This window comes from Pseudonaja textilis, chromosome 1 (assembly GCF_049901715.1).
Source record: "Pseudonaja textilis isolate UNSWEBS1 chromosome 1, rPseTex1.2, whole genome shotgun sequence".
Classification (NCBI taxonomy): Eukaryota; Metazoa; Chordata; class Lepidosauria; order Squamata; family Elapidae; genus Pseudonaja; species Pseudonaja textilis.
Window position 1 is genome coordinate 200006341 of NC_141990.1, and position 20457 is coordinate 200026797.

General features: G+C 36.4%; 1 protein-coding gene across 5 annotated transcripts in view; it reads right to left on the reverse strand.

The window, feature by feature from the left end:
• The window catches only part of MBD5 (methyl-CpG binding domain protein 5), a 158056-nt gene that overhangs the window by 45243 nt on the left and 92356 nt on the right, over nt 1–20457 (reverse strand). For all 5 annotated transcript variants that reach the window (XM_026697237.2, XM_026697236.2, XM_087920273.1 and 2 more), the window contains one exon: nt 7368–8051. In XM_026697237.2, the coding sequence (XP_026553022.2) occupies nt 7368–7480 (113 nt within the window). In that variant the 5' untranslated portion in view covers nt 7481–8051. The remainder of the gene's footprint in view (nt 1–7367; nt 8052–20457) is intronic.

The following is a 20457-nucleotide window of genomic DNA, read 5'->3' on the forward strand; positions in this document are numbered from 1 at the left end:
CTATGAAAACTGGACAATCAGAAAGGCGGAAGGAAGGAAAATGGCTATCTTTGAACTGTTGTGCAGGATAAAACTATTCAGATTACTTTGTGCTAGAAAAAGAAGTATATAATTCAGTATTAGATGAAGTAAAGTCTAAATGCTCACTGGAAGCAGTTAATAATGAACTAAACCATAAATAATTTGGACACATAAGATAAAGACAAGAACCACCAGAAAAAGACTCTGATGCCTCAAAAAATCAAAGGCAGTTGAAAAAGAAGCTAACAAAAGACATTGATGACAAAAGCAGCGGCTTATAAGGACACAAAGAAATAGTTGCAGACAGACAATCTTGGCAATATTATATGCATCAGGCCATATGAGCCAGAATATATATCTCTACAAGTTGTCCTCATTTAGCCAATACCTAGTTTACAGCAATTTATAGTTACGACAGTGATGGAAAAGTAATTTTGTGACTAATCTTTGTATTTATGACCTTCAAATGTCTGTAAAGCAAAGGAAACTGAAGTAAGAACATAAGAACAATTGTGATTCCACATAGGGCCTGCTGTGGTTAATGACTGAGTCGGTGGCCCCAACTATGGTTGCTAAATGAGGATTACCTATATCTCTGTCTCTAGCTATGTGTGCTCAGTAATGTAATTAAAAATGGCATTGTTAGATTTTTTAAAGAGCAATAACATTGAACAATAGGAAACTATATATAGTGTCTAGGATATAAATTAGAAAGCTTAATTTGTAGGATAACACCATACGGTTAAGCTAATTTAATAGCCTTAACATGCAAAATGGAACAATAGCTGAAAATGACATGAGGTAGCATGCAACATGATTCAGAGTGTATGATTTGTTTTCATGTATTGTATTAATTTTTATTCTTTTTTCCCCAGATTTCCAGGTCTTGGTATACATCTACGACATATTCAATATGTAGACTCTGACTTGATAACAAAGAGAAAAAGAATTTCTTTGTTTAGTCATGTTAATAACCTTAAACACATTCTTGCCCCCTAACTTTTTCTTTCTTTCCTTTTCAAAATGTTGATGGGACAGAATGTTATTATTAGGTCAAGATGAAATATTTCATTTTCCTTTTTCTTCCATTTCAAGAAATGAGAGGGAATAATGGACCAAATACTTCATTCGCTATTTTGAAGGTTGCTGGATATTGCCCTTGTAATAAAAGAATAGGCAAACACAGAAGATTTGTTGAAATATCTTTCATGATGATGATGTGTCATAGGTAACTCTCAGAAAATTGTTCCAGTACAGGACTCACAGCTTAACCAAGTGACTACTGTCGCAATCAAGTGAAGTCAAACACGTCCACTGAGCAGAAAGTAACCTTACTATGTTGCTCAGAGCTACCCAGCGTATTTCCTTCCAGTCTTAAAAGTCTTTATTTTGAGGGGTTGACATATATTTAATGAAACATAAAATACTATCCCATTTTTACTTCTTAAGAATGATAATACAGGTAGTCCTCGACTTACGACCACAATTGGGCCCAATATTTCTGTTGCTAAGTGAGGCAATTGGTAAGCGAGTTTTGCTCCATTTTACAACCTTTCTTGCCACAGTTATTAAGTGAATCACAGCAGTTGTTAAGTTACTCTCACGGTTGCTAAGTGAATCGGGCTGCTTGTGAGAAGGTTGCAAAAGGTGATCACATAATTCCAGGACACAACTGTCATAAATAGGAGTCAGTTGCTAAGCATCCAAATTTTGATCACATGTCCATGGAGTTGCTGCAACAGTTGTAAATATGAAAAACAGTCATAAGTCACTTTTTTTTCAATGCCATTGTAATTTTGAACAGTGACTAAATTAACTGTTATAACTTGAGGACTACTTACATGGCTTATATGCAACAATAGTATTTTCTTTGTTTTGTACTATATTAGATTCTTATTTTTTTATTTTTATAATATTAGATTGTAAGGTTATATCTACTGGCAAATTGCTTCTCACAATTATCCAATTATCTTCTCTTTTTAACAAGGACGTTGCCAGTGTATTCATTACTTCTATTTAAATTCTATTTTATAACAATCTCCTTTGTCACTTCAGCCAATGCCCATTTTCAGTGTCTTGTGTAATCTAAAATATCTTTTAACTTATAGATTCAAATGAGACATTAACTTTGTTTTGATAGAGATAACATCCACATTTATCACAACCACATGTAGTATTAATCATTATTATAACAAGCTTACTTTCCCCCAATTTCTTATTTTCTCAACTATGTTAGTTTGTGGATTTATGTAGTTTAAAAAAACCCAATTCAGATAGTTCATGGACATTTTATATTACTTTTTCCTGATATGTGCATTTTATATATAATTTTCCTACTCTGCACTTTTAGTAAGCAATTTTGCCTTCTATATTTTTCTGCATAACTTGCAATAAATATATATTTTGTGTAGAGGTTTCTAATTGCAAACCACATTATAGAATGGCATAGAAATACTTCGACTGAGATATATTTACAGAAAAATTTGGAGGAAAGACGTGTGCTGTTTATTTCTTAACTGCAATTCTGTCTCTAATTAATACTATTTAACCCAGTTCTTGAAAAGGTACAAGAGAAAAAAGAAGCAGTAGAAGCAGCGTGAATGGCAAAAATGAAATTTTGTTATTAATTTTACTAATAATAATAAAGAATATAATACATTTGTACCATAAGGAAGTCCAACAATCAGATCCCAGTTCTCTTCCATTTTTATTTCAAAATTTAGAACCAACAGAAGAGTACTTTAGCAAATCAGCACTATCACAGAACATTAATTGTACCACTAAATAATTATATTTAATAGGCAAAATAAAACACCACAAATTTTAAATAAAATGTACTTTTTAGGTATATGCAATTAATTTCAATATTCTGGTGTAGACATATAATTCTTGCTTAATAAAGAATGTATTTATTTTAGTGTATGGCGTTGTTACATTAGACAGGACACTATAATGCTAATGCATAGTAGTTTGCTGCCTGTTTACTAGCTCTGTTAGGTACACACTTGTGAGCTTCCCACCATGTGCTACAAGAGGGCAAGGTAGCTTTGGACCAGGAAGATGAGTGGCTTTTCCTGCAGCACCATCCAAGACCCTTCTCTCTTTACCTAAGCTATCTTGCAAATGGGAGTCACAACCGGGAAGGTTCAGTGCTAGCAGGATTTTAACTGCCGCACAAAGCGCCAACTCTTCTTGTACTCACATAAAACATGATTTTGAACTGCTAGGTGGGCAGAAGCTGAGGCAAGTAATGAGAGTATACTCCAACATGCAATGCTAGGACTTGAACTACTGGAAGAGAGATCATTAAGCCACTGAGCTACCACACCTCTTAGTAAAGAGTTTACTAAATAGCAAACAAGTGGTAGGCCCAGTGATGGTGAACCTTTTGGGCTCAGTGTGTCAAAAATGTGGAAAATCTCTTACAGATAATCCTCAACTTAGGATTCCAATTGAGCCCCAAATTTATGTTGCTAAGTGAGAAATTTATTAAGTGAGTTTTGTCCCATTTTAGGAATATTCTTGTCAGATCTGTTAAGTGAATCATTGCAGTTGTTAAATCAGTGTCACAGTTGTTAAGTAAATCTGGTTTCCCCATTGACTTTGCCTGTCAGAAGGTTACAAAAGGTGATCACATGATCCCAGGACACTGTAACTGTCATAAATGTGAGTCAATTGTCAAGCATCTGAATGAAAATTGCATGATCATGGGGATGCTGCCATGGTTATAAGTGTGAAAAATTGTCATAAGTCACTTTTTTCACTGCCGTTGTAAGTTTGAATGATCACCAAGCAAACTGTTGTAAGTCAAGGACTACCTGTATTTGATTCTGTTGCTGTGTCATATTCCCCTGCAAGGAAAAGAGAAACCCTATCTCCCACAATGAACAACAGCACTAGGCGGCAATGCTGAGGCTGAGCCAGATGTCTAGGCCTCAACTTTAGCCCTCAAAGTACCATTGCCACTCAAAAAGGCTACTTCATCCTATCATCAAGGCATACCAGCTTTCCATTGCATCATATAGTAAGAAAAAAAAAAGATGTAGTAACCGTACATGTATTTGCTGTAAAGGAAATTGAAAATTTCTTTCTATTGTTTTTTCCTGCCCTTCCTTCCTTCCTTCCTTCCTTCCTTCCTTCCTTCCTTCCTTCCTTCCTTCCTGTATTAGTTGTGTTAGTTTATATTATATATATAAAGTTATAAGTGTGAATGTGTGTATGTATAAAAAAGATGCACAATATAGAAGACAGAATGCTAAATAAAAAAGTCTTGCAAAAAAAATTATCAAATCAATGTTGATCAAATCAATGTTCATACTAAATGAATAAATCAAACATATAAAAAAGTCTACTTCAAAACAGCATATAGACTTGAAATCAGAGATATTTTTATTGGGTATCTTGCCTGAAGGATACAATAGAGAATTGACGTATTTGGTTATAAATGTGTTAATAGCGGCTAGAATTGCAATTGCTAGAAATTGGAAAAGTAAAAAAATTCCAACAGAGGAAGAGGTGATTAAGAAAACGATGGAATGTGCAGAAATGAGTAAATTGACATTAGCAATTAGAGAGCAAGAAGATAAAGAATATTATAAAACTTGGGATTTATTTTATCAATGGTTAGATGAGAAAATAGAGAAGTAAACTATGTTATAAAAAGGAATAGTACAATATATAAGATAATGATGTAATGATATTATATAATTGAACATAATGAAATGAATTGTATGTTCCCAGATTTGTTAAAACTCAGATTCGCTCAATAAGAACTATGTAAATTTATAGCTGAGTCTAATAATGACACAACAATAATACAATATAATATAATATGTATAGTTGACTTTATGCAATATGAATGTATGTTTGGAAGGGGAACATTGTTGATATTGTGACATTGCCCAAAAGAAATGTACCAACCAACATGCTGTATCTTGGAGGATAGTTTTATGTTGATGTTTTGTGTTTGTTAGTGTTTGTCTTTAAAAAATAAAAAACTTAAAAAAAAGTCTACTTGAATGTTTTGGTTTAGCTTAGCATCCAGTATTTTAATGTATTTTACAAGGTTATTAGGTAATCTTTCATATGACCTAATAAAGACTTCTGATAAATGTGCTAGGTTTATTATACATTGTAATCAACTTCAAATTATGAATACCAATATACCTCTTTTTTTGCTTCTTAAAAGGTATCTTATAAACAGCTTGTCTGTTTTTCAACATGAGAAGAAAAATACATTTGGTCTCAATAATGGTTTAGGCAACTACACGTTTGATTTTGGAAAAATAAACCCATTGTTTATAGGGTTTTATTGCCTTTTTTCTTCAGAAACTTTAAATAATTTCCCCTTCCTGAAACATTTAGCTCACTGTTCTGATAACATTTTCTAGATTTGCATACACATGATAGTAAGCTTCAGTTTTCCAGACATTTAACATTTAGAAATTGACTTATTCAGCAGATGGTTCATAGATAGAACTAAGCAAGATCAATCTTTTCTACTGCAGGGAAGAATAAAGCCATGTAAACACAGAAGATTGCCCACGGCAGTATGTAAAATCAAAATATGAATTGAAGTCTACATTCCTGAGTTTAAATCCCAGGCTTTTTCTTTCCGCATTTCTAAGCCAATAGTTTGGAGAACTTGTGCGCCACTTGTTGCATCAAGCAGCCATGTGGAAGTGAGAAACTTTACACAGGCCTAAACTCAGGTATCAATCTCTTCTCCTTTTGCATATGTGCCAAGAAGAAACCTCCCTGCCACAAGTCCACATGGAAATAAGTCCCTTCCACCATGGATACAAGGAAAGAAACTCCTGGTCATTGTGCGTGTAAAGAAAGTGGTTAAATCTGAACCAGAAGGAAACTTTAATTCTACAATATTGTCAGTGGATTTCTCAATGTATTTTCAGTATTATGAAGTTTGAATATAACATGTTTCTATAATGTTCTTGAAAGACATACATGGTTCTAACTAAGAAACCCTTATTTTTTCCTGCTGGATCAGGACAAATAGCCGTCTTGTATTTATCACTCTTCAGATTTGATGCTATTACTTTGTACATACAATTAATGAAATTCCAAAATGTAAAATCCATGCATTTAGAGACAATAGATCAGGGGTGTCAAACTTGATTTCATTGAGGACCGCATAAGGATTGTGTTTGATCTCGGGGGGCCGGGGTGGGGTGAGCATGGCCAGTTCAATGTTACTTGTTGAGGCTCCGTTTTTAGCCGCGATGGCCTCCTGCAGCCTTCTGCCAGTGAAAATGGAGCCTGGGGAGGCTCTGCACATTTTTGCTGGCAGAGGCACAACGGGCTGGTCCTTCGCTGTTTCTTTGTGGGCTAAATCTAAGCACTCTGCTGGATCCATCTGGATCTGGCCCATACGCCTTGAGTTTGACACCCCTGCAATAGATTATCCAATTTGGGGAATGGAACTTTTTTTTTGCATATATCCAAAAAACCAAGCAGGATTATAGGATGCTTTAAATGTGGGTATCGAAATGTTTCTTAACTTAATGGATAAAAAAATGCTACACTAAGGACATCCGCTATCCACACATTGATGTACTGTATATGACTTTTCAGCCTCTTTTATTATGTCAGTTTTCCACAGTGTGGTATTCAGTGATTCACAACCTATCACTTGGCTTTTACATGATTACGTGCCCTATCTGTTTCTTAAGCACATTTATGGCAGACAACAACAGATGTGAAGTTTCAGATATTTAAACCTATAAGAAAATATGAACATGACTTTTAAGTGATATATTAATAGCACATTTTTAATGGGGGCTTTTTTTTGCTTTTCATGCCCTTGAATGAATCAAATTTATTTTCCACAAGTCAACTTAATTATTAAATAATGTTAATTATTAGCTGTGGAGCTTTCTGAGTGCCTTTTAAAATAATCTCTTTCTGCACTGAAAGGCTCATGATACCCTGGAATTTTAAATATTTTTATAAGACGATGTTAATGCTGTTTCTTTGAACTTTTATGTTCTATGAAATTATTAAATATGTTCTATCAGCAGCTTCTCTGTTTAATCTGTATTTAGAAATTGCAGAAACTATTTTCACCCAGATTTATCCGCATATCAAAAAACCAAAATACCACAAATTAGTTCTTAATATAGAGGCTACTTGAAAAAGTGAGCTAAGCAGGTTTGTGGACAGAGTTAATTTTAGACATTTTGTTTTATCATTGCTTTCTCAGGATAGTAGAGATTACTGTTTATGGGTGTAAGAGTCATCTATTATTGTCTTGAGAATTCAGCAACTCTTATTCCACAAAACTCTGATGACGAAGGCATTTTCAGCCAATGACATAGCTGCATACTTACCTAATATACAGGACTCCATTTTGATCCACCCTCCGTTGCCAACCAACTGGGACTTGTACTGCTGGCAGCCCTCCATCTTTGTCCCCACTGTCACATTCCTTGCTTCCATTCATTTTTCTGATTAAGCTTATGATTCTTCAAAGATATCAACAGGAAGATGATATCCTTATTCTAAAAATCATCATGGCCTTCAGGAGGTGGCCACACGGCACAGTAATTCCCAGGGTGTACAAAGTGCATTGGAAGGCCTCTGTCTCAGTCCACAAAGTCGACCATTTTTGTTGCTGTTGTTGACAAGTCAATTGCCCATTCTGAATCGAGGCAGTTATGAAATGTGTTACTCCTTATGTAGTCATAAGGATATCCTAGATAGGTAAAAACAAGTATTTCCAACTTGGGAAAACCATAATCCATCAATTTTCTGTCATTGGCAACAAAGGGACACAAATGTTTATTCCTAGTTCCATAGCACAACTCCAAACTTGCTGACTGTCTAAGCTAATTTGTATTTTGAGAAATTAACTCCCATTTTTACAGAAGTATGGCAACTAATACCTCCAGGTATTCAATCCTTTTCATATGCCACATTCTTTTTGTTTTCTCATGCTCTTCCATTCATTGTCCAAGGTACTCCTGGACACTTCTTCTGATTCTCTCATGATGGTACAACTTCAAGATGAAAGCCTGAGGAGACAACATAAAGAGCTGAATATAATTATCACTTTTTAAAAATGGAAGTTAGGTATGTGCATTTTAAATTTGTTCTGTTTGGGGTATTAAATAGCTCATTAAATATGAATTCTTTTCCTCTCAATCTATTTGCACAATACAACATAGTCTGATGAACTGTCATTTTGGGTTTACACAAATGGGACTTGTATCCCCACCACAAGCTTTAGTTAGAGAGTTGGGTTATGCAAACCCAAACATTGGATGTTTCAGGACATAATAGATCTAAAATAATAATCCAAATCCACAGGCTGCTTCGCTACAGTCTCTTTTTATCCGACAGCTGGCATGAGATCACACCTCCCTACATTTTGCTGTCCCGCACACTGTACCTCACAATGGACAGTTCTGAGCCTTCCAGAGGAAAGGGAAAATGCTAATGTGCCCTTTGTTGGAATTTTCACCAGATTTGAGATCCGTTTCTCCAGTGCATCGGAGGATTTCCACTTCCTGCACAGAGGGGGAGAGGGGGGGGAATCCCTTGGTATCCTGGTGTAATGGAACTAACATCCAAGATTCCCTCTGCTTGCAACCTTTCCTGCTGGCTTCCCCATTGTCTTTCTGGGGCACTCACTTGGCAACTGGTTGTAGATGCAAACAGGTTGATAAATACCAAAAACACAGTAATGTGACTGGAGGGGGGCTGGCATGACATTTTACATTGGCCAACAATGCTTTACTGACCGTACACCTGTTCTGAGGCTGTTGTGACTGCGAACAGTTGACCAAACATAAGCTGATGACTGCTTGTAAAATTTAAAGGAGGGATGGATTTAGCACACCCGAATATGGAGTATGTGATGCCATGCAGCAAGTTTTCTTTAATTTTTTGACCGCTTGTCAAGTTAACCATTTCAAGAGCAAATGACATACAGAGCAACCCAAAGAACAGAGTTTTTCAGTCCCATGTTCATAACAATGTAGTCAACGAACAATGTAATTGATGTCAGGGACACTTGCTCTGCAGATGGATACATAACTGCTTAGTTAAACCGTTTACAAAGGAAAGAAGGAAGGAAGGAAGGAAGGAAGGAAGGAAGGAAGGAAGGAAGGAAGGAAGGAAGGAAGGAAGGAAGGAAGGGAGAAAAAAGGTGTACAGGTGCCAAGGATCCAATCTCCATCACAGCCAGAACTGAATGAAGAATGGATTAAGTAGCCAGAGACCAGATTGAAGAGGCAGTCCTAAAGGAAACAAAATTGAGAGTATGGAACATATCTTCTCCCTGTGTATATATATGGACCCTATATTGTCAGCAAGCTCTTTCTAAAGATGGGATGAGAAAATACTAGTTCCAGAATTGGATATCAAGCTATCCTTGGACTGCCTTAGCTGTGGGGAGGACATTGAAATACAAGGCAACGGCACGTTGACATGCTTGAGAAATGGTTAGCTCTGTCTTTATGCATGGCAAGGAGACTTCAGCCATAGTTAAAACATTAATTCAACCATAGTTAAAACACTCGGGCTGTGGCACTTCTGTCAAAGACGAACCAGAGACAGCGATTGTGCACAGATTTGATCCATGCTTGCCCTGTTGGAGGGGTCCTTAAGGGACCGGAGTCATCTGACCCATCTTGTAGAGCTGGGGGAAGAGGGGGAGACCACCAGCTGAGTCGAGGGGAGCCGCATCTCTCCTCCCTGGCTTGGTACACTCCTGTAGAAGACAGGGAGAAGTGGCAGTTTAATGGCTGTCCTGAAGATGGTAAGTTGCCGGGACCTAAGTGCATGCTGGAGTGGTAAAGTGGTGAGCGACGTGTAACTGGATAAAAGACTTGGAACGTTTTTTGACAACCCCGAAAGAGTCCTCATTTGGAAGTGTGATAGCAGCAAATGGGAAATAAGAGGAAAATACAAGGTAAATAAAAAACTGGAAATGAAAGAACTATATGAATTCAGAGATTAAATGTGCAATAACTTACCGAATTGGGCACTAATCAGGCATTGGATAAAATGCTGGACTTGTTTGGAATGGATAAAATTTAATGTTTATACAATTGAAAAAAGAACAAAGGAAAGAACTTTGAAAAATGGAAACAATACATAGCTCCATCCAATGGTCAAAGAGATTTCCTCTTTTATGTTTCTAGAGAAAATTACTGGTCGTATAAAAGTGGGAAAGAGAAAAGAAGTGAAAGAGAAGATTACCATCATAACAAGAACCCCAGAAGCCTTTTTAAAAAAGGAGTGGGATTGTAGTAAAGTATAAATGAATGTAACATCTTGGGATTGTTTGGTGTTGATTGTGATGAGAAAACAAAGGAAGAGAAATTGAGATAAATGGAGACTTTTGGTAAGGACTATAATAGAAAAACTTGACTCTTAATAAAATAAAGAACAACTCAACAAATTAAAGAAATGGAAGAAATAAGCAAAGAACTTAAGTCGGAACTGCAAACTATGAGAGGAATGTTAAAAGAAAGGAGGACACTATTGAATACATTTTTTGGCAAAGTAATGGCATCACAGTTTGAACAAAGAAAGCCTAGAGAGGAGGAGTTAAAGGAGAAGCAAAGCAGCCTAGAGGAATATGGAGAACAAGGCCCATTGCCAAAAGACATAAAAGGACCTAAAGTAGAGATATTGATGACCGAGGCAATAAAGAAAAGAGAAAACACTCCCAAGACTAAGCAGAAGAAGAAGGAATTCTACAAGAAGAAACCTCAAAAAAGAGAACAGAAAAAACATGGGGGAAACACGGCTGATAGGCAGAGGGAAAGGAAAATAAGATTAGAAAAGGGAAAGCTGGCTAAAATTAAAATAAATATTAAGGCCGAGAGATTTAGAGATAATGGCTAGGGATAGTATAAGGGGGATATCACATGGGAATATATATGAGTATTTTTCCTTTCTTTTTATTGGAAATATAGATTGGGGAAATTTGAAGTTTAAAATTTGTTGGGAAACACTTTATCATATATATATGTATGTATGTATGTATGTATGTATGTATGTATGTATATATATATATATATTTGGTTATTTGGGTTTTCTGTGCTTCGAAGCACAGAGCTGAAGACACAAGCCTGAAGATGATGAATGAGACTTCATCGAAACATTGCCTAGATACTGCCAATCTTACGCGGGAGAAAACCTGAATAACCAAAGATCCACATACAAATACCCATGAGAACCTCAGAAAACATATATATATATATATATATATATAAAATGTTATATGAATTTTACTATTAACTTTCTTTTTTTTCTTTGCATATATACATCCTAAAAATATATAGTTGAATGAGAGTATTTTATTATTAAAATAGGGAATGAAAAAGTATTGAATTACATAGATTGAGGGGATATACCATGTGGATCCTAAATATATTACTTTATCTTATTTTTTTTATTCTTTTCAAATTGTTTATTATATGCTGCTCTAGAGAAAGCTAAGGATGATAATGATGTATGTAAAATAAAATGGGTGATAAGCTGAAAATGGAAATAATAGGGGATGAAGAATTGAAAATATATGTATGGATGGAATGATAATGATATTGAATCAATGAACTGAAATATGAAATGGAAACCTATTTAAAGATAAGCGGAATGGATAATGACTTGAGGTGAAATTATACAAGATAGATGAAAATGTAAGCATGACTGTATAAATGTTGTAATCTGGAATCACGTTGCTCACGTGAAGAGAACGTGTTAAAAATAAAAATACATTTGAAAAAATAACCATAGTTAAAACATAATGTAAATAGAAGTACATGTAGCCCTCGACTTACGACAATTGAGCCCAAAATTTCTGTTGCTAAGTGAGACATTTGTTAAGTGAATTTTGCCCCATTTTACAACTTTTCTTGCCATAGTCATTAAGTGGTTGCTAAATGAGGATTACCTATATCTCTGTCTCTAGCTATGTGTGCTCAATAATGTAATTAAAAATTGCATTGTCAGATTTTTTTATGGTGAAATCCATATTCATATCCATGAATATGGATTCCCCATTGGTTTTGCTTGTCAGAAGATTGCAAAAGGAGATCACATGACCCCAGGACACTGCAACTGTCATAAATATGAGTCACTTGCCAATTTTGATCACATGACCATGGAGATGCAGCAATAGTGTGAAAATTGTAACTTTTAATGGTCACTAAACGAATTGCTGTAACTCAAGGATCACCTGTAGCTAATTGCTATGGTCGGTGATCTCTCATCAGCTGTGTTAGTTCCAAACGTAATTTTGAAGTGGCTAGAAATTACGAAATCTGAATATGTTGTGCTCATTTCACATGACACACAACCACAAACCTGTACATCTGGAGACAATATTTTTCACCATATTCAATTTTATATTGTTCTAGGACAACATATCACATATACCCATCTATGCTAATTTGACAAGTATAGGAACCATTGGTTTTCAGTTCCAATCCAATTTAACTAAAATGGCAGCCATTACAGGAAGTGAAATCCCCATTGATTTTGCTTGTCAAAAGGTTGCAAACAGGACACAAAACTAGGTTCATATTACACACTTAATCAAGATCCAACAAGGCCACTTTCCCCCATTATTTGCATATTGCTTTACTTAATTGCTCTGGGCTTTGTACATAACTAGGTTTTGACTGGTCTCAGGTATTTAAAATTTATGCCTCTATTATGGAAGGAAAAAGAAGTCTACTAAGGTTTCCAGATACTAGCATAATGAGAATAAAAGTTGGCATCAGCTTCTATTCACTGGGGAACAACTTTGTGCTTAGGCCTGAACCTGCATCTTGAATGGTAGAACACATAAATGTCAGACAATTATGTTGGATTCATACCATAGCTTGCTTTAATAATGGTTTGTTGATCCTAGGGCAGAAAACATACAAAACAATAAACAATGGTTTGTTTATTTCCCAACTCTTTATACTGACCAGCTGCCGGGGACTCTGGACATTCATAAATAAAAACATACAGAATAATAAACAGATACAATGATTTAAAAAAACAAGGAACAGAAAGATGACAAAAACTAGGCAACCGCAAGAAGCAAACATACACTGCCAGAAAGGGAAAATACCAAACACGCTTGTTCTGTTCACACAATACAGTGCATAAATTCAATAAGCCCTGTTATGGGTTGGTGTGATATGTGAGCCCAGTAATGTCATGTCAGGAACTTCTAGGCCAGGAGTCCCCAACCCCTGGTCCATGGACCAGAACCTTTCTGTGGCATGCCAGAAGCCCCATCCATGGGATGCAGGCAGCACATGAAACCATGCCCTCTCTGGTCCTTGGAAAAACCTCTCTCCATGGAACCGATCCCTGGTGCCAAAAAGGTTGGGGACTACTGTTGTAGGCCACACTTGATATAATAATAAATCAAGTCTCCTTTGACTCATATTCAGTTTTGGGTTGACAGGGACACAGCCATGGGACTATCCTGGCAGTACTATAGCACCACTTTCTTTAAAAGTGTGGTTTATTAAAGAAGTTCTCAGCCCATTTCCTAGTTTTGGGATCTCTTGGTTTCTCCTCCAAATTCTGATCAGGGCTGGTTCTGCTCAACTTTCAAGATCAATCAATGCCAACTAGATGCTACCATCTGCAGATTATTATTATTTATTGTAAAATTGGAAATAATCTTCAATAGCATTCCTATCATCTGTGATTGAAATACAACGAATAGTAAATGTGCATTATTATCTACTAATATTTAAAAAGCTACCAACCTAAATAGATACAAAGTACTTTTTCCAGATCAAAATAACTGTCAAACCAAGTCAAATTTTCTGGGTAATGTAACCTGGTTGTTGTTGTTCAGCCATTAAGTTGCGTCCGGCTCTTTTCACAATCGCATTTAAACCTGAGAATTGTTCAAAATTGTAATGTGGACTGTGTCAGGCTTTTTACAGTGTAAAAATGACAACATGAATATAGCTTTCAACATAAGCTACTTATCACTGTAATTTTTGGTCTTTCTTTCATAATCAGAATTAGAATTAATAGTAATATTACTTTATTATTTTTGACAGCAATAATAGTAATAATATGATTGATAAGAAAGACAAAGAAGTCTGGATAGTGCAGTACCTGAAGATAGTAGAAAAGAAGAGAAAGAAGTGGAGGAAATGACAAAATACAAGAACCTGCAAATAGAAATAGAACAACTGTAGGAAAAAAACCCAAAGACAGCTAATAGTAATAAGCGCCTTGGATGCAGTACAGAAGTGGTATTCAGCAGGTTCTGACCAGTTCTGGAGAACCGATAGTGGAAATTTTGAGTAGTTCAGAGAACCGGCAAATACCACCTTTCTGACTGGAGATTTTACAGTATCCTTCCCCTGCCATGCCTACCAAGGCACATCCACAGAACCGGAAGTAAAAAAAATTGAATCCCACCACTGATGCAATCCCAAAACAACTTGCATACCATAAGCACTGATAAAATCCATCATTAGTCAACTGCAAAAGGCAACTTTTCTTGGAACAGCTTATATCCTGCAATTACACCTTTAATATTATTAAACAACATCTGACTATCCCAGGTCCATGGGAAGAACTCGACAGGTGGACAAAAATGCCACATCCAAGCTGGCTGGCTGTGCAATCAACCACAGCTACTCAAGCTACAAGACTCTGAGTGGCATTTACTACCCAAACATACAATTTAAAAAATGGCAGCCTGGACTAAAAACACATCAATAAATACACGACAGGGGACTCCACGGGAACGGAGTCAGGGTCTTGCAGAACTCCAAGTGTATGGATGCCAAATGTATTTATGGGAGGATGCTATTCCAGAAAGCGGGGGGCAGTGACACATTTCCCAGGTTCCACAAGATAACACTATTTAATGGAGTGGACCTGGAGTGCCACCACTCTGCATGAATATGCCAGGAGGGTGGAAACAATTGGAGATACAGTCCCTCAGAGAACCAGGTTTGATGCCATAGAGGACTTTATAAATAAGAATCAGCACTTGTAATTGCTCGTAAGCTAAGCAACCAATGCAATGCATGGAGCAGCAAGGACGCATGGGCCTAACAAGAAGTGCCAATTACTGCTTGTACTGCTATGTTTTGAGCCAGCTGTACCTTCCAGATAAGTTTCAAGGGCAGCCTCAGGTAGAGCACTTGCAATAGTCCAATTGTGAGGTAATTTGTGAGGGCCCTCCAGTCTAAGCAAGGTTGCAACTGGCACACTAGATGAATTTATGTAAAGGTTCTCCTGGCTCTAGCTGCCACCTGGTCTTTGAGCAATAGCAGCAAGTCCAGAAAGGCTCTCATGTTGTGCCCCAGTTTTAGGTAGGGAACCCATCCAACACCAATTGTAGAAATGTCCTTGACCTAGGAGGACCAAACAGCCACATCCACAGCTACTCATTCTTGTATGATTGATATGAAGTCTGTACTACTACTCCCTCCTTCAAGTCCATGGGGGAATCCCCTCCTCTCTCAAAAGAGGATGATCTCACCACATGGATTCATCCCTTGATCACTTCTGGGACTACCCTGACAATCTAGGAAGGGCTAGGATTTAACAAACAGGAAGCCAATCCTGACAGATTGGAAGAATTTATCTACTTCCTCAGGAGTTACAGAATCAACGTTATTTTTTTTATTTAAGAATAAAAAATTATGTATCCAATTATCTCTGCATGCATACTGGGAATAATCTCATGCTTTCTTACTATATTTAGTAACAATATGTTTACTTTAAAAAAAAAATAGGTGAGCAAATGGAATTTTCTACCCATTGTTAATTCTATCCTTCTAACAGTAGTTACCATCTCTCAGCATTGTGCCATTGTGTTGCAAAAAAATTAATAACTTGCTGTTTCAGAAATATTTTGAAAGTATGAGCACAGTAAGAAGCAAATATAATTTTGTGATGGAATGTGTGAATGACCTTGGGGAAAGGGTGGAAAGGATGCTGCCTAAAAAAGAGGGAGGAGTCCAAGTGGCTTAACCGTCAGAGGAAGAAACTCAGAAAGGACATTCCTTAATTGATTGGGCAGTTCAAAGTTGTGGTGAGAAGTTTGTACTTTCAGATTTGCAAGTTTAATGTAGGCTTAAGATAAAGTAGAATTAGTTCATCTAACCTTGTATTCTATCTGGTTTACCAGAGAGCACTGATGAAAACGGATTGTCTATCATTTACACTTTTCTTAAAGAATGATTTTCTTTGAAAGATTTTTTGCAGTTCTACTTGTTTTATCCTTTTTTGTCTCTGCAATTCCAAATACGTTGATTGTCAGAGCCAAAAAGAAGAAAAGTAGTAGAACACACACACACACACACACACACACACACACACTTTTCTCTCAAATAGCAATACAAAGATAAACAGTTAAGGCAATAGCTGGCATTAGAAAAAAAATTCAATCTCCAAAGCAGCATTTGTCATATCAAACTGGAACACATTTAAGCTCAATTTCTACCAATGGCAATCGTGACAAAATAGAATGTGGCAACTTTCTTTTTTCTTTTTTCTTTAATAAAGTTTTATTTGGGTTTTGACACATACAAAATACAAGTAAAACATCTTTTTTGAAAATAGCATGGTCCTGGGTTGAACTACTTTATACAGACACAAAACTCAATTTCATGCTCCTTTTTGTGTTCTATTCCATATCTTATACTATTCTACATTTTCTATATAGTTTTTCCCCTCTTTTAATTTTCTCAATTTTATTTTGATTATCTCATCTCAATTCAAATCATTATATTTATACTTTTTTCTGTTCTGTTTCAATTTCATATTTATACGTTTATATTTATACTTTTGTCTGTTCTGTTTCAATTTCATATTATCTTTTCTCATTAAACAAATTTTCTCCTGTAGTTACTAATTGGAGTATGACACCTTTATATCTTTTAATTACATCCATTCAACTCTTATTTAAACTTCAATATATACCTTGGGGTTATAACATTCAATATAATACATAATACATAACTTCCAATCGAATTCTGCTTGGTACATTCTTATAATACACAGTATATTCTTTAAAAAAAATAAATATATGTAATTATAAACCCTCATTCCATTCCAATTCAGTTCTATCATTAATAATCATTAAAGTCTTAACATCTTTAACACTTTTCAATTAAATATCATACTTCCTTAAAGACACATATAATCTTCATAATTAATTTTTCCCTTATTTCTCTTCACATGTTTGTAAATCATTAATGTTTGTAAATCATTAAATATTCATTTTGTTACATTTATTTATTGACAAGCATTCCACTGAATTACGATAGCTATTTTATCAAACATTTTAATCATACATTGTTTCATATGTTCTAAAATTATTTTTGTTTCTGATATAACAATACTATCTTATGTGCCTTTGCAGAATCCCTTTTTCCATTAAATTTTCACTCATTATCTCTAAATAGGCCCTGTTTCTCTATATTTTGTTTCTGTCCTTTATAACTTCTTTTCCTTTCTTTCTTCCCTCTCATCTTCTCCCTCCCCTTTTCACCCCCTTGTCTCTCTACTTCTAATTCTCTCTTCTGCATTTCCCTCTTCTGTTGCTTTCTGATTTTATACTTATTTTTCACTCTATTTTTTTGGGGGGAGTTGTTTTTCCCAATCTTAAACTTTTCATTCTCTTTCCCCCCTTTCCTTTTTCTCTCCCACCTAAAATTACTTGTTCATTAAAGATGGCTTCTTCTTTGTTGCTATCTTCTTGTTCTGCAGGCATTTCTTGTTGTTTTTCATAATTCCAAATCTCCATTTCTAAAAACTGAAATACGAAGCCAAAAGAACCTTTCCCTTCTTGTGCATCTTCTTTGTACTTTTTAAGTTCCATTTTCAGTTCTTCTAAAAGTGGAGCCATTTTAAAAAGTTTTAAACAACCACCCAATTGATTTTAGTCATTCAAATACAACAACCAAAAATCCAGAAATCATCAAGTACTCCAAATAGTCCCGAGTTATTTTTTCTTATTTCTTTTCCCACTTTCTCTTCCTGGGGTTTTTATTGTGATATTTCAGTTAAAATGTATCTTTTGGAAGTCTTGTTGAGATTTTGCTGTAAGTTCTTTTTAATTCCAGGCAGTCTCCTCCCTTCCAGATCCTGCCCTTTTATTCTTTTTCTCTCCTTTCCTGTTTTCAGAAACTTTTGATTATCCAGAAATCTTTATTATCCCTTTGACTTTTTATTTTCAGCATTAAATGCCTATTAATGTCAAAGTGGATTTTTTTCCAATTTCTTGCTTAAGTCTGTTAGCTGTCAGTATAGGAAAAAGAGAAAAAAAAACATCAAATCTTTTCCCTTTTCTCTCTCCTTCGCAGCTTAAAAGTCTTCTTAGGGAACAATATTATTGTTTTTTTAAAATAGTTTCAATTCCAGGGTACCTTATTTGTTGCTTTTGCTGTTTGACCTGATCAACCAAAATTTTCTCTTCTTATCTTCCTCCTGCACATTCTTTTCCGGTCGAGTTTTTCTTTGTGGTGGCCATTTCTGACCACCGCTGCACCCGCCTTCAGGAAAGGGAGTAATGGCCAGCTGGGGAGGAGAGATGTGGCTCTCCTCAATCCTGCTGGCAGTCTCCCCCCTCTTCACCACCTCTATGGGGTGGCTTAGCCCCCAAACCAGCCGGCTCAGGGCTCTCCAGCGGTGAACATGGATCGAAGCCTCGCAGAGATGAGGTTTCGGTCTGTTGCCAAAGAAGCTCAAACTGGAAGACCCGAATGTGGCAACTTTCTTAAAAGGTTTCAGTGGAGATGCTATTAGAAAATGTATAGTTCTGCTTGCCTTGAAGGAGGCTGGGGTATGCCTCTTCTCAAGAAGCCATCAACATGGCAATATTATGCAACTATCATCCAGTCTCCAACCTTCCCCTTTTAGTGAGGTTGGTCTGCAACTATGAAAAGTGTCAGCATTCCAGAAAACCTTGACTCCAACAGATAACTCCAAACCAGACATATTCTCAAAGTTCCCTTTTATTAGAGTAATAAACGGGCAGATCTGGGATATCCCGAATCTGAAGGTTCTGGGTTTCCCTTCAATAAGTAAAATATTACAAATCCACCCACTGCCCCCATCATTTCATCACATGCCCTAATCACCATCCTTCCCAACTTGAGATGTCTCCTCTATTATTTCTCAGCAGGTGCAGAAACCACATGACTTTGACTCTAAAGAAGAATGTTATTATATCTACTACATAAGCTCCATGCAATTCCCCCCTCCCATCTTCCCAGACTCAAGAATGTGGCAGCATGGAAGCTTCTGGTGCTAATAGTTGACTGGCATCCCCCCTTGAAAAAATGACGTCCTGAAAAATACAATAAATAAAACACAACAACAGGTTAATACATTGTCATCAATCCACTAACCCTCCCCCCACAAGAGGACCCCTGGCTTGTCAGGGAACTTGTCATGGAATTGTTTAACCAATCTATTCGCATGTACATCTCAGCTATTCACCCAAATAGCTTCTGACAAAGGGTAGCCTTTCCACAACACTAAATATTGTAATTGTCTTCCGTGTAACCTAGAGTCAAGGATTTTCTTGATTTCATAATATGTTTCACCTTGTACTTCTAAAGGTTTGCGGGGAGCAGCATGGAAACTTCTGGTGCTAATATGGCTTCCAAAGCTGACAAAAAGATCTTGAGGAAAGAGACTATCTAGATCCCCTTCTATCAGATTTCAGGCTCAAAAATCACACCAAGTCTGTATTGGAAAATTTCTTGTGAATGGATGACCTTTGGTGAGACTAAGTCAGTAGAAATGTGGGTTTTGTGGTCTTGCTGAATCCCCCAGCAGCTTTTGATAGCATTGATTGTGGTATCTTTCTGGACTGCTTCCAAACACTGGGAGTGGAGAATATCGTTTTGCAAAGTCTCTCTTCTTTCTTGGGGGATACTTATAATCAATGATAATGATTGGGGCAAGGGGAGGAAGCATCCTAATAGTGGGAGGGGGGAAGCATCTATGGCGTGAGTTCCTTCAGGGATTGATGTTCCCAAGGGAGAAATGCCCTTGGACTTGAAGATCCTACTTTAAGAGCAGATGCAGGTACCTCTGGGGTATTAGATATATTCTCTTTTAGATGACCAGACTCTGCCTTCAGTGACTCATTTGATATAGCCTCCTAATAATCTTAATTTGGAATACTGAAAAGCACTCTGCATGGGTCCATCTTTGAAGATCACTCAGAAGCTTTCACTAGTCCAAAATGTAGCATCAGTTTCTCCATGTAACACTTCCATTTTGAAAACCCTATTCTTCTGGGTACATATGTACTGATTGTCACCTTTAAAATGCTTTATGGCTGAAGACAAGCCACTGGGACAAGGACTTCCTTGTCCCAGTGGCTTTTGTCTGTCAAGTTCTTAAGTTCTGGGAGGGTAGGATCCCTCAAGGACCCCCTGCATCACAGAACATAATCTTCGGGGCCCA